At 39.7% G+C, this 15,041-nt stretch overlaps 1 protein-coding gene across 3 annotated transcripts; it reads left to right on the top strand.

The window, feature by feature from the left end:
• Positions 1–25: 25 nt before the first annotated feature.
• Positions 26–14,900, top strand: LOC115012046 (epithelial membrane protein 1). Of its 3 annotated transcripts, none has more exons than XM_029437466.1 (5): positions 26–74; positions 10,940–11,031; positions 12,380–12,488; positions 13,338–13,478; positions 13,565–13,725. In XM_029437466.1, the coding sequence occupies exons 2-5, from the start codon at positions 10,954–10,956 to the stop codon at positions 13,723–13,725; spliced, it is 489 nt and encodes a 162-aa protein (XP_029293326.1). In that variant the 5' UTR covers positions 26–74; positions 10,940–10,953. The 3 variants fall into 3 exon arrangements, with proteins under 3 accessions (XP_029293326.1, XP_029293325.1, XP_029293324.1); XM_029437465.1 differs by lacking the exon at positions 26–74 and adding an exon at positions 8,253–8,388; XM_029437464.1 differs by lacking the exon at positions 26–74 and adding an exon at positions 9,121–9,191 and having other exon boundaries at positions 13,565–14,900.
• Positions 14,901–15,041: the final 141 nt, after the last annotated feature.

Genomic DNA, 15,041 nt, shown 5'->3' with positions numbered 1-15,041 from the left:
CCTCAATGACCCAGGTGGAAAATGCTAACTTACAACTGTTGCTAGTTTCATGATCTCCATGGAAGCCCATTAAGGCAAGTAAAAGAAGAGGAATAAGCATTGTGATGAAAAAAAAATCCTTTAAGTCATGACAGACTTTCTCGAAATAATGACTTAGTATCTCAAAATAATGACTTAATATCTCAAAGTAATGATGTAGTATTTCAAAGTAATAATGTAGTATTTCAAAGTAATGATGTAGTATTTCAAAGTAATAATGTAGTATTTCAAAGTAATGACTTAATATCTCAAAGTAATGATGTAGTATTTCAAAGTAATGATGTAGTATTTCAAAGTAATGATGTAGTATTTCAAAGTAATAATGTAGTATTTCAAAGTAATGATGTAGTATTTCAAAGTAATGATGTAGTATTTCAAAGTAATAATGTAGTATTTCAAAGTAATAATGTAGTATTTCAAAGTAATGATGTAGTATTGAATATAATTGAAATGATTAGAGAAAAGTCAAAAAAATAAATACATTTTGTTGAACCCTCAGAACAGTACATTTGGTATACGTTTTGATACATCGTTAATAACAATAATATAATATATAATAAATTGTCAGTCACAAGGGCCAGTTTTCTGCATGATAAGTACTTTTTACTTAAGTAGGATATCTACTGAGTATGGCCTGTACAAACCTTGGACACAATCTACTTTTCTGTCCACTAGATGGCGGTACTGCATTGCACTAAATCAGCAACTGTCCATTTCTCTGATAAATTCATTTCAACCTATCCACACACAGTCACACACTTTATTCAATTCATATTTATTGTTTCACATCTGCCAATACCATTAACTATAGTGAATAGTTGAATTATTCTTTAGAATTTTTTTTTAGATATGCATTTACTCAAATACATCTGTTCCCCTCTGACAGATCTCATGCCACCCTGACCCTCATTCAGGTCCTTTGACCTTTGCCCTCTTTTTAAATAATCTCCTCTCTGTTTTGTCAAACTGAACCCATCATCTGATTGATTGGAATAAGCCGTGCAGCAAGTCACGTTTGAAGATTCATTTACCACCTAACTTTTGTGTTTAATTTATATTTATTTGCATTTCATACTATACTTTACTGAAATTAAATGAAATCTTCATTGCCAGCCAGTGATCTTCCCAACTGCTATCTGGCCTGAAACATATCTAATAAATGTTTTTTAAACGCCACACAGATATTATCTGTACATAACCCAAACCGCCAAGAAACAAGAGCACTGTTAGTTTGTTTCCACCATCTGACGATTGTTGACTCTGCCAAGTTGTGATCAGTCATCGCATTGTGGTCATGATGTTATCAACTGAGGGCAGACTGGTGATGTTCTCACAGTTTAACACTTAAAAGAGCTGTTTTTCACCTCTTCCTCAACACTACGTTACAATAAGAGCTGTGAGGAATTAGATTAACCACACGGCCACACAGTTTGAATGCTTCATAAAGAGGCGCTGAAACTGTGTGTGTGTGTGTGTGTCAATGAGTGTGTGGGGGGGGGGGGGGGGGTTGATCAGTTGATGATGGGCGCGGCAGTGAGATGACTCATATTTGGAGTTGCCTAGCTACAGCCAGGAGTTGTTTTCTTTCGACTCGGCGCGAGAGTACTGTGTGTGTATGTCTGGATTTCATTGAGAGAGCAAAGCTTTGTGGGGGCGACATAAACGCAGGGGTGGCACAGAGCAGGAAACAGGAGGAGCAGAAATGTTCCCAGAGAGGAGAAGAAGTCACGTGAGGAGAAAACTGGAGTTAAATGTAGTAATGTCAGCGAGGGAGGGGAAAGAAAAAGAGTACGGTCTACAGAAAGAGCGCTCAGGGTGAGGAAGTGAATCAAGAATGAAAACCCCTGGCCAGTAACCATGGAAACGGGCCGGCTCGACTAAATATGAGGAATTCTTTTTTTATTGAATGTAAACGGCGGCTAAGGCACCGCAGCTGACACACACAATGTTCGCCCCACTTGAAGCTGTACTGCAGCCTTCAAAAAGTACAGCGCGCCATGCTTGGTTCATAATAGACTCCTGAAGCTGCTCCTGGCTGATTTTCATTCAAACCACAAGGCAGGCAGCCAACAGGGCGCATGCAAATGCTGAGAGAAACATTCTCTTAGCTACACGTTCAGCATATTCTTTGATGTCTTAATTTGATTTTGATTGCCCCTTCACTCTAAGTTTACTTCAATCTGTCTACCTCCTACATGGGTTTTTGCCTTGTACCACATTATGTAGCTTCTCTGATAATATCAATATTTTATCCTCCTGAAAAACTGAAATGTAGAGTTATGCACAACAATTCAAACACAATTTAACAGTGTATGTAAAAAAAATACTGAACACACTTGTTTTGTTTTGCACATTTCATACAAATGCAATTGAAAGTGCTTGACATCAAATTGTATACATAAAAAACATTTAACATTTTAAACAGTGGAAATCAAAGGGATTTGACTCCAGTTTTATGTTGTTCACAATGTATTGACACACAGAACAATTTACTGGAAGATAGAAATAGACATACAGCTAATAACAAGGGCTACAAAGCTTATCAAAGATAGGTAAAAACAAACATGGCTATTATGTACATCCAAGTAGTTGACTAAAATAGGTCACGAATGACCAATAACATACAATGACTATATACAAGTGAAGGGGTTCTATTAATTGTAAACAAATATAAATAGTGCAAATTAATAAATATTGAATGAGTAATGTGATAGATTATAAGTACAAACCAAATGAACTGTTCATCATAGTGATGGTTTCCTAGTGTCTAGTTGTTTTGGTGTACGGTGCTCGTGCTAGCGATATGTAGAGAGTCGTGTGTCGTCCGCATAGCTGTCAAAATGTACAGTGTCTTGTATAATTTGGTTTTCTTTAATCATGTGCAATTGATAAAGGTGTGGACCAAGTACTGAACCCTGTTGTACACCATATGGAATGGAATGGTCATTTAAAATGTGCTTACCAATACTATAATAATAAAACTGTAGGTCATTTTAATCCTAAATTGAACCTGCAACCAATGGGACTGACCATTATTCTGAAGGCCCATTATTTCAAAACCTCAATAGTCCAAAAGATTTCCCATTGGACAGAGAGCCTGTCATTCCGAAAACAAACGGCCAATTGTTCTGACAAACTCCCCATGCAACAACCAAAGCACATGGCTTATTATTATGAAGAATGACAGCACATCGTCACAAATGTTTTTCCTACTATGGCGAAGGAATGACCCACCCTACTTCTCCTCTAATTGGCTAGTACTTGTTGCCTTGGTTGGTTGGGCTGGATAGGTTTAGCCATGAGGAGTGAGATTGGTAATAATATCAGGGTAGGTCAATCAGAGGCGGTATGAAAAATAAATATTGCAGTAAATCTACATAATAATTAGCTTGTGCTTGAGTTTAATGCAGTGTTTAGCGTTGCCATGCTGCCTGTTCGTCCACGACTGAACACTTCAACGTTTTGAATATGCATGATTTTTTTAAGGCCTTTATTTCCTTACTGATTAAGTGAAACTGAGGTTTCCTTAAAATAATGAGTCATTGTCAGGCAGAAGGCCATAACATGGGCATACACTGGGGAGGTGACTATTACTGGAGAATGAAACAGTAAGAAAAAGGAAGCTGTGTGTGTGTGTGTGTGTGTGTGTGTGTGTGTGTGTGTGTGTGCGCGTGTTGTTAATACTGTGCCTCTGGCAATGTGTTACTCTCTTAGAGGATGATGAGTATGCATCACTACTTTAGATAAGATGTGTACATGTATGTCGATATACGTGGGAGTATGTGTGTGACTGACATGCCTGTGCGGTAACTTACCATCAAAACCAGCCCGGTGACACTGGAAGCACACTCACATCCAAAGTCTATGAAATCCTGTAAATATACACTTGGGCTGTTTTCTAATAAGAGTTTAGAAATCTCAGGGCAGGGTGCGACATTGTGTAAGACAGAGAAGGAATGAGCAGAGTGAGACAGTCGACCACAGACATAGAGCTTTACTATTGTGTAAAGCAGCAGTGACTTGGCTGTGGTCAGGCTCACTCCCTTGGCATGTAGGCACCGCTCTGCTGGCTTTGTTTCACACAGTCGTGTTGAAATACTCCCTCACTGAGACTCCTCTCAAACACCTAATCAAAGGATTTTGATATTACTCAACCAAAAATAGCAATCTGTTCATCTATAGGCGTTGTTTGTCCATTCACAAGGAATTTGATATTTTTGGCATTCAGCTGATGCTCTTTTTTCTGACCAATGTAACATGTGTCAAAGCGATGGATGTCTAACATTGCCAACTTAACAAATAACCAGCCATTAAGAATGCAAGACTCAGCGCCACAGCTTTGATACTATGAAAGAGGAGTGCTTGTTGAGGATGTTGGAAAAGTTATTGTAACTGTCCTCTTGACAAGCCACGTAATTAATTTTACCAACATGTAAAATGTCAAAGGGATTTCAGTCAGTTTTTGAATAGCAGCCATGCAGTCAGCTCCTCAGTGACCCCACGTTGCATAGTAAACCGTGCACTTGAACCAATAGAACCACTCAACCAGCAAACCCTGAGAAAGTATTTCAAGGTTTCAGCTTTAATACTTGTGCACACAACACTTAGCAGATTGGACAATATCACAAGTGATCCTTTATGACTCTGGTTTTTCCAGTACTGATCAGCAATGGCAGCACGACAAAGGGCTGATTGTTGAGCAAGCGATCCCATTGGTCTTCAGTAGTTATAAAGGCATCTGATTTGCCAACTTGTGTTTGGATCCAAAAAAACGTGTTACGGCTAAGCTCCTGCCCCGCCCCCCTGATACGTAGAGTTGACGTTGGCGTGGTCAAACACTTGCTCGTGTTTTTACTCTGAAAATTGATAGATGGCGGATGCATGACTCATGGCATTTCATCTCCCAAAAATGTTCATAACTCAAGTGGCGAAAACCTTTATTCCACAGGCATGTATGTTGGTTTCACTCAATAACTCTGGAGTTATGCTATGTGGAACAGGCAGGAGGGAGTGCCATATAACTGTATGTTACAAAACAAACCTTGGATTAGCTCACCTACAAGGTGGGGTCGACACGCCCATAGCAGAATCAGGTCCGACTACATTCTTTCTCCTCAATTCTTTTTCTCAGTTAGTCTCACCTGTGTTTTTTTACGTTATGATCAGGTTGTGTCTCACCAGAAGTTATAGTTGAGATGGTGTATAAGGGCTATACAAGACATATTCATATAACTACATATTCCCAGAAAAGAAACCTCAGAATTTCAAGAGTAAAGTAACATTTACAACTAAAAAAACCTCTTTGTTGTTGTTTTTTTTTATCTCAAGTTCTCTCTCTTTATTTTTTTAACCTATACTATGGCCCTAATACGCCGTCGTATGTAGTTGAAGATCATTCAACAACAAAAAAATGTTAAGGTCCTGAAATGATCCCAATCACCATACTCATATGCAAGTAGGGTGTGGTCTTTGAGCTTGGGTGTAGCTGTTTGAGTCGGTCTTTGGAGTAGTGTAGATTTTGACAAGATTAAACAACTACTTTCCAAACCTGAATTGCAAATTTTCAATTGACTGACTTTGTTTCCCATAGGGATTTGGCTGCAACACTTAGGACGTTAATTAGTGTGCTTACGGTGTGGTGTCTAAAATTCAGACTGTTGGACATGAATGAATGGATCAGGGTTGCTTTGCAATATGGAAGATTATGGAATTAGATTTTTAATCATTTTCATGTTCTTAATCAGTATGGAAAAATATTTGTATTTCCAGACTATTGCCCCTATTCTGTTTTTCTAATACATTTATAAAATAAACTGATCATACAGCCAGAGAGCCTGAGCGATGTTAAAAGTAATGCAAGTATATATTCATTCATTCAGAACACATCCATTCTGTTACTGTAAGTGTTGAAGTTATACAGTTATTTACGTGACAAAAACAGAATAACATTGCCCTGTTTTAGCATTGCAGCTTGAATAAAATAGCGTGCATTAACTTGTCTGGGTTTGGTGTCAGATTGATTTGTTTGAGCTACAGCATCGAGCTACAATCTTCTGGCAAATATTTGCCAGCATACTAGCACACGTAGTCAGAACACATGTGAACAATTGGATTTTAAAACCATATATTTACATATTAAACATATAGCTATTTGCACTCAAATATGGTCAGAGAAGTCTGGACATTTGAGTCTGGGTGATGTGTAGGATCCCTGATGAAGACTCATTCAGCCATTTTAAGCAGTAACATGGGTGGTATATTACTTACTGTGGCTCCCGTGGAGGGTGATAGTGTTGTCATGGAAATGGGTGATGTGCATAAGGTGTTACCATGGCAGAGGCCTCATTTAGTTCAACATTTCCCTCTGTCTACGTATGAAAAAGGTTATTTTCCATGACAACCACATTAAACTACACAGTATTCATCTTAGCTTTCACAAAAGGAGAAGAGCCTTAGTTTCATTCCTAAGAAAGAGGTCAGGCTATAGTGTTTTTGTGTGTATGCATGCATGTGCGTGCGCGTGTGTGTAACTTCCTGACCCCAGCAGATTGTAGCCACACAAGTGGCCGTGCTGTAAACTCCAGCAGGCTCTGCTGCATTTCAAGGTCTCTGTATTTGCAGGTAAATTACTTCTGAAGCCAGTTATTATCCTGCTGGCTTATAGTTGAGGCTGAGGCAGCCTGACATGAGACAGACCAGGTGCTCTGCTGAGCCTTTGACTCAGACTTCTATTGGTGTATCTGCATGTTTTTATACTCACCCGAAGCAAACAAGTGACCTCAGTCTCCCAGTCCACGCCCAGAGTATTTTTGTCTGTCTCTATCTACTTGTGTGCATCTGACTTTCCTGCCCGACTTTTATTAGTAGACTTTTCATATTTATATCTTTATTGTTATTTTCTGTATTTAACTACAATCTCTACGACGGCATATTAGGGCCATTGTGGGTACAAATAAATCAACGACAGAGCCGGGGGAGGGATATTACAAGGAAAAAACAATGTCCAAGATTAAAGTTGTACATTTACGAGAAAAAAGCTTGCATGTTCTCTGAGGTTATAAAGTCCTACATTTGTGAGGGGAAAAACAGTCTACGAAAAGGAGCTCCTTTCTGTCAAGAAATGGAACCACATGGTTTCACTTTGCAAGGCTGGCTCAACTTCATCACACCACAGACCGGTAAACCATGAATTCCACACGCACATGTTAGTGAGGAGGTGCAACAGATATCTTTGATTGGCTAAAATCACAAGTATTTCCTTATTGCTAAATTTGATTGCAAAGTATAATTTGATTAGATCATCAACAGAAGGCATAAGACACGACAAGCGGGGGGCCCTGTGGTGAGATTAGGTTGATCCAACCTCGCAAAGTGAAGCGATGTGGTTTCTTGGCAAAAGAAAGATTGTTTCTCGCAAATGTATAACTTTATAATCTCAGAGAATATTAAAGTTTGTTCTCTGAATATTACCCCACATGTTTTACCCATAAGGGCCAAAATACTCCATCATACATTTGACCTTCTTGTAGTAATTTCACTTTGAGTTCAACTATTTCAGTATTTTAGCATTTCAAATGTTTCATGTTTAAGTATCATTGCTGAATACTGAACCCCCCCACAGATATTTATGGTCTCTACTTAAAGTATGTCCCCGCCCAAACCTTTACAGCTGTTTTAAAATCAAACCACTTCATAAAACTATTTTGAAAAGAATCTAGTTAAACGCTGTTTTGGTGTCTTTTTACTGTGCTGTGTGTTGTGAATTTCTTTTTTTTTTTGCAATCTATTTATTTTAATGTTCTTAAAACAGTAGGCAGTGAGACACAGGTTGAAGAAACTCAAAATACACATCATGACAATATATGTATAAATAAATAAATATATATATATATATATATATATATATATATATATATATATCCTAACTAAACACATTATCAGCGAGTCATAGAGTCATAAGGAGAAAATAAAAACATTTAAAACAATGAAAAAAACTATTAAACTACTTGCACAAAAAAACAAAAAAAAAGTATGAAGAATGATTAATAAAAAAAGAATGTGTCCAACATATAAATATCCTCCTGGCTCTCTGAAACTGTCCAATACTTTATGGTGACCTTCTTTAATTATTAGACGAGTTACAGTTATTTGCTCTCAGGAACCACAATTTGTAGCTCTGTGACGAACAAGCAAATGTTAATATGTGATGTGATATTATTAGATCAAGTCTCAGGTCTGTCAACAGATTCTCCCTCAAACTAAACGCATGTGATCCCTTCAAGGAGCAGATGACTTTGACTCATTGGAATCATTAGGATCATATCAGTCAACAGCTATAAAACAATCATGGTGAGTAATAATTAATTAACTTGCATCTATGTGAAACGTCTCCAACAAACCCCAACCCCTTTAAATACCTCTCTCATTGCCTTCATCTCTTCCTCCCTCCGTTCTCATCCCCTCCCTCTCTCACTCAAGCTATGACTTGCACTCATTTGCCCCCACCTCCTTCTCCCTTCACAACCAACAACATTCCTTCATCCTGAAACTCCTTCCTCTGCAACAAAAGCGGGAAAAGAAGGAGGGCGGCGACCAGGAAGAAACACTACACTTACAGTTGTGTGTGCCCGCGAGTTTGACTGTTTGTTTATACACGCAACAGAAACGACGTGATTGTGATTTGGCCCTGGCTGCAGTCTGTCACCATGGCAGCATGCGGAGAGTCGTTGTCAATAAGGTGAAATGTTATGGGAGTTCCCCCCTCAAACATCAGTGAGTCATTACCAGAGAAAATTATCCTCACCCGCTGAGTGATACACCAAACACAAAAGGAAAAAATATATATTGCCTGTTCCCACAAAAGTTGTGGAAATAGTGGCGGGCCTTGAGCCTTTGCATGTGTGTAAAGTAGAGAGAAAGAAAGATAGGGTGGGACAGGGAATGAAGAGTAGATTGGAAGGGAGGGAGGGAGGGGGGAGATTATGTTTAAACCAGCTAGAGGCTTGTCTGGGGTGTGGACTTAAAAAGAGGGCTGGGTGAAAAGTGGGCGGACGGTTAGCTCCTAGTGTTTGTGCATTTAGACTCTGAGTCTGAAATTAGTGTCCTTGAGAGCAGGAGGAATTAGACGTGGAGACATTCACAGGCATCAAACAGTAAGTCAAAGATCCTTCTCGTACTTTTTGAATCCCTCTGTGTGTCTGACTTCTTCATAGATGCTTCAGAATGATACAACTGTGGTATTTTAATAGGAGTTGTGCAGGTTTTTATTCTTATTGAAAAAAAACTGAACAGAGTGAAGGCCGGTGTGTGTGTGTGAGTGTATCTCTCCCATACCTGTTCACCTTCACAGGTAACTTTGCTATAGAATAACAGTAACTCCCTCCTTACTGGCCAGGTGACGAGAGGCTGCCTTCCAGATGTGTTCAGCTCCTGTAGCACTGCTAAAGTGTTTGAATGTAAATTGTTCTTTTAAAAAGACCCACAACAAACTTTCCTGCTTTCATGCTCAAACGTTGCCTCAGCCACATGTATTTCCATTTTTTTTCTTTTTGCGTAATGGAAAATACGCCACAGCCAGATCTAAAAACATCCCAGCTGCAACAGTTGACACGTCTTGTTTTTAAGCAAGAATTTGGAATCTGATCAAAGTATTCCACAAGTGTGTTTTATATTCAAGATAAACTGCTGAGCATTCAACGTACTAACTTGTTTTTTCCATCCAGAAGTTTGCTCATTAAAGTTTGCTCATCTGGCAGAAGACAACACAAGTCTGTGTTTGAGCTCTCAGGGCAGAAATGATACAAATGTTTCAAAACTTTTCCTTCACTGTAGCTTTTTAAATCAGATGAAAGATGGGGAGTATTTGTAAAGATGCATCAGAAGTGATCACATATGTACCAGCGCGTCCTCCCCGGTGGCTGTCTGTCTGTGGTTGCGTGTGAGTGAGCTGGCAAGTGTGTGTGTGTGTGTGTGTGTGTGTGTGTGTGTGTGTGTGTGTGTGTGTGTGTGTGTGTGTGTGTGTGTGTGTGTGTGTGTGTGTGTGTGTGTGTGTGTGTGTGTGGACCCAGCCCTTGACCGCTCCTTTTTATCGTGCAGAGAAGCAGCACATTCCAGATGTGCCTCTTCCTCTGTTCACACCCAGTGCGGCCTCGGCACTGGATTACAGTCGCGGATAGTTCCCACACAAGTGAGAATGTAACAAAAAATATATCTCAGGGCAGAGCCACCTGTGGAGGGAGCAGTGAAGTATAACCATTGCAGTAACCGTAAAAAGGCCTCAGGAGCAGCGGATAGCAGAGCTTACGCTGTATATTAGTGTGTCGTAATTCAAATCGGGGGGAGCAAGGCCGCTGGAAAGCAGGTATTCTTGACAGTTATTTTAAGGAGTGGCGGTAATCTTGGGAGCACAAGACAAGCCCAAACTCATCTACCCGCCATGAACTTCCCTCCCTAACACTCTCGCAAACAGTATTGCCCAACTGATTCCTCTCCGATCTCTGTCTGCACAAATATATATCAACACCTCTGCATTCGCGATATGAACATTAACTCGCTGTCTATTTGCAAGCATTTTACTGGAAGAGCGTTAGCTGTAACTCAAAGTAATTAGAAGTTGTGAAGCCACACCCTGAGTGGGTGCCAGGTTTTAGCCTTGCTTTGCTGCTCTGAGTGTGTTTATGAAGATATGTGTGCGTGCATGGAGCTGTCATTAATGGCTGCCTTTCTGAAACCAGGCAGGAAGTATGGAGCCTTTGTTATTGGCCACATTTGACTCTTTCTGCTCATAGTAGCTGTGTGTGTTTTATTAGGTTGTTAGCCCTCCAGTTATATTCATCCTGCATAATAAAAGGTGGAAAGTGGTGTGACAAGTTTCCTCTTGTGCTTCTCTCTCTCTCTCTAGCACCGTTCGTCATCATGCTGATTCTCCTCGCTGCCATCTTTGTCCTTCACATCATAGGCGTCATCGTCCTCCTGGTGGCCACCATTGACAATGTAAGTACATTTTTGCTGTTTGGAGTGTTGGAGGTTTTATTTCCACACACCTGTACGGAGCAGCACTACCCACATTCTCCATAGACTCCTCGCGGCCTCAAGGCATAATTGTCCTTGCATAATCCCTAACCTCCACCCTAGTTTGAGTGTTCAAATAACAGAGCTGAAGAGTGATGTGCTTCTTCTCGCATGCTGACAGACAGCAAAAAGTTAAGTGCTCTGTTCTTTTTAGGACCACACATTTGAGATTTGACAGATGTGGCCATGGTGTCGTCACCTGGTGCCACTGAGTGCATTTAAACTGCAGGCAAAGTGTCATTTTGACGGTGCACATACACATGGAAATATGTCAGATTCCTGCCTGTGTTGAAGTGAGTGTTGCACATACTGGAGTGAGACCTGGGGAATGCCACAGTGACAGCGGATGTGCATTCCCCCTTTGATTATCATCCCTTTTGCCTGCAGTCTTCAAATACACGTCAGAACCAAACGGCAACCTCCGGGTCTGAAAAGTAAAGTCAATGCGGAAGTGCTTTAAACTTGCATCCTCTCTATTATCCAGCAGGGGGCAGCTACACCGGTTGAAAAAAGGAGTCAGATTATGTAGAAGTCTACGAGAAAATTACCCGACTTGATTTATTACCTCAGCAAACATTTTCCTAATATGTTTACAGTGTCAATCGCTAGTTTCAAGACTTCTTTAATACAGCATGATGTTAATTTTGTAAATGATGGTCCCACTGAGATTAAAATAGACGATAAAGCTCGGTATGTTTTAGAGTGGGGCTACCTTGTGATCGACAGGTCGCTACCACCGCGTTGTCCGATTTGGTGTTATCCGCGTTTTCGTCTTACAGCATTAACCCTGTTTTCAGTTCATGAAAGTTAATTGTAACATTTTGGTCGCCCTATAAATGTGATGTTCAGAGTTCGATTGTACTTAGCTCCACCCTCTCGTGTTACTGCTGGTTTCAAAAAACCCAAGATCGCGACAACCAGAAAACAAGATTGCAATGGCCAAAATGCGTCATGTCTAGATGGTGACCCTAGATTTGCGAAACTTTGCAAAAACTCTTTTCCAACGACTTATCCCACTCTTAAGCATCCAAGTCCACTTCTTATACACAGTCCATGGTCAGAACACAGGGTGAACACACACTCTGGCTCTACCGCTATGTTTACACACTCTCCTGTTTTGAACTTTCCCTATTTCTTTCCTGCTCTAGTATTGATTCATTTACTTTCCTTCAGCAGTGTAAGTTGGTTATCCATATTTATGCAAACGCTGCGATAAAGTCGAAACATGATTTTAAAAGTAACATTTTGTTTCTCTGCCCTTCCCCTTTAGGCCTGGTGGATGATGCCTAACATTTCCACTGATGTGTGGGGCCGGTGGATACAAACTAACGGAGTGTGGAACTTAACCGATATTCCCACAGGTTCACACTACCCACAGGGTAAGTCAGACTCACCGCCCGTGCTGCTAAGAAGCAGAGTGACAAAGGAAGTTTTAAAATACATAATTTGTAATTCAACAGAAGTTTGCATACAATGCTTAATTGATTTTCTGCTACACTGTAAGACTTAGCGTTCCTTGTCCTGCCTTTAATCCACACCAGTGGCTGAAATAACCGCATTTTATTAAAGCCCCTTCTCTAAAACATAACCACAATTATTCATGCATAAATTACCTTTCTTTTGGCATCATTTATTAAGAGTTTAAGGCTCAAAATCTCAGCTAATCTTTTTCGTCAGGCCTCACTGGGTGTGATTCTGATTAATGATATGAAAAAGAAAAGGTGTACAAACATGCAGCTGCAATCTCATTTTATAGTGCTATTTCTTCTGGCATCCTCCCAGAACCTGGGCACGTAAATGAATTGGAGACACACCATGGGTTTGCAGTTATCCAAATAAAAATGTTTTGCATTGCAAATTATGACCAGTATAGCTCAAAATGATGCTGCCATATAACACCAAAGAGACCCAATTGTGTAGCAAAACTGAAATGAATGACTTGTGTTTATCTCCTAAACCTTATGTATGGTGATGTGTAGGTTTGGTCATACAAGTTTATAAAATGTTGTTGTTTGACTTTAGGGGGCTGAAATATTTAGGGTGTTTGAACATAACATTCCTCCCATTCTGACAAGATTTTACAAAAACACAGTGTCACTGTAGCGTTACTGTTTCCTGGGTGTGTCATTGTGATGTTTAGCACATATTTAGGACACACCTGGCATCACAAACACGCGCACACACAGCATCTTCATTGTGTTGCTCTCTCTGTCTGTCTCCCCCTGCAGATTACCTCCAGGCAGTGCAGGCCAGCTCAGTGCTCGCTTGTATATTCTCCATCCTGGGCATCTTTGTGTTTGTGGCTCAGCTCTTCACGCTCCAGAAAGGACAGAGGTTCACCATCTCAGGCATCTTTCAGCTCCTTGCCTGTAAGTATCTTTGTATCTTTCTGTATCTTCACTACTCTTCTCTCTTCCTTTGGCCTCACTGACGCCCATGTCTCCTTCTCCTCCAGGCCTGTGCATCATGATCGCAGCCTCCATCTACACAAACCAATTTCACTTGGACGAGAACTTTGGCTGGTATGGTCACTGCTTCATCCTGGCGTGGATCGCCTTCGCTCTCACGTTCATCTCCTCCATCATTTACTTTGTGCTGCGCAAGAAGACAGCGTGAGAAGGACACTAGAGCTAGCTCCAACCAGCCCAAACCTTCGGCTGGATCTACTCTTTCGGCTGAAATCTGGTTTTAGTCACAGATGGTGTAAAGTGTTTATATTTGACATCAGATTTGAGCTGCTAGTGTAGATTCAGCTACAGATAAAGCAGACCTGACGATCCTCTCAAATACATACTATTAGTTAATTGAGTCTGCTGTCGGATAGTCAGGGTTTCACACTTTTTGGCTCAATCAATCACAGTTGTATTTGAGTGTTTTCATCCCAGAGTTTGGGCCAGATTTCTCAGGCATCTAAGGATTAAGAATATGTTTGATGTTTACTGAACACAATGTGCCTTAAGGTGTAAGATGCTATGATACATTAAGATCCATCAAGTCTGGCAGGTTGAAGAGTAATATCTGTGGTCTTTGTTTTCGTAATGCACATTTACATATGGATATGAGTGTTGGATAAAAAGGGGCGAGTTTAGGATTTTAGTTTTTTGTTGTTGTTGTGTTATTGTATTGTTAGTTTATCAAGTTATCTGCTCTGGTCTTACTTTATATAATGTGCCACTAATTAAACAGAGTTTAAATATGTGTTTTAAAAAAACATTCATATGTCTCCTGTTGCGGATATGTGTGTAATCTAATGAGAAGACTATGTGATGATATAAAATATAAAATCTGTAAAATAATACAGCTGAGTTTGTCTTGTAATTATTTGTGATTACGAAGACATCAAACTGGTTGAAGTGTGTAAGTGCAAAGCCAAAGCATATACAAACTCTGACACTACATCGTTGTATTGACAGTTAATACAAAGCCATTAAAATTAAAGGGACCAAAAATCAATTTTTCGTCCCTAAGTGCAGCAAACGCAGCAATATTTGAAAGCTTTTGAGTTCCACTTACCTCGTATGTATGAAACTCGCCATTTTACCTAAATCCACTAATAAAAGCTCTTATCTGACTGTTAATCCAACCATATACCGATAATATCTGTTTCCACCCAGCGTGACAGAAAGGGAACTGCCTTGACTCCTAAAGCGTGAGATATGATATGTAAATATGTTTTGTTTCCCGTAATACTCTGTATGTCTATCTGTATGTTTATTTTTGCTACCATTATTTCTCATCATGGATTACAAAGACAATGATTTTTACAATATTAAAACTTGATTTTCAACCAATTATTGAAGTCATTTTTTAGTTTCTTCTCTATTTGTCATGATTATGAGAACGAGTAGTTGAAAATGTGTTTAATTATATTCCATTGTGGTTTGAATGATTGTTTTTCATTTGAGGCTGACAAAAAGCAGTGAAATGTTTCA

This window comes from Cottoperca gobio, chromosome 8, assembly GCF_900634415.1.
Source record: "Cottoperca gobio chromosome 8, fCotGob3.1, whole genome shotgun sequence".
Lineage (NCBI taxonomy): Eukaryota > Metazoa > Chordata > Actinopteri > Perciformes > Bovichtidae > Cottoperca > Cottoperca gobio.
Note: the sequence above shows the minus strand (reverse complement) of the source record. Positions and strands in the feature narration are given on the sequence as shown.

Coding starts and splice junctions, on each gene's coding strand:
- LOC115012046 (XM_029437464.1), top strand. CDS start 10,954: ATGCTGATTCTCCTCGCTGCCATCTTTGTCCTTCACATCATAGGCGTC. Junction 11,032..12,379: donor TGGTGGCCACCATTGACAAT/GTAAGTACATTT, acceptor CTTCCCCTTTAG/GCCTGGTGGATGATGCCTAA. Junction 12,489..13,337: donor AGGTTCACACTACCCACAGG/GTAAGTCAGACT, acceptor CTCCCCCTGCAG/ATTACCTCCAGGCAGTGCAG.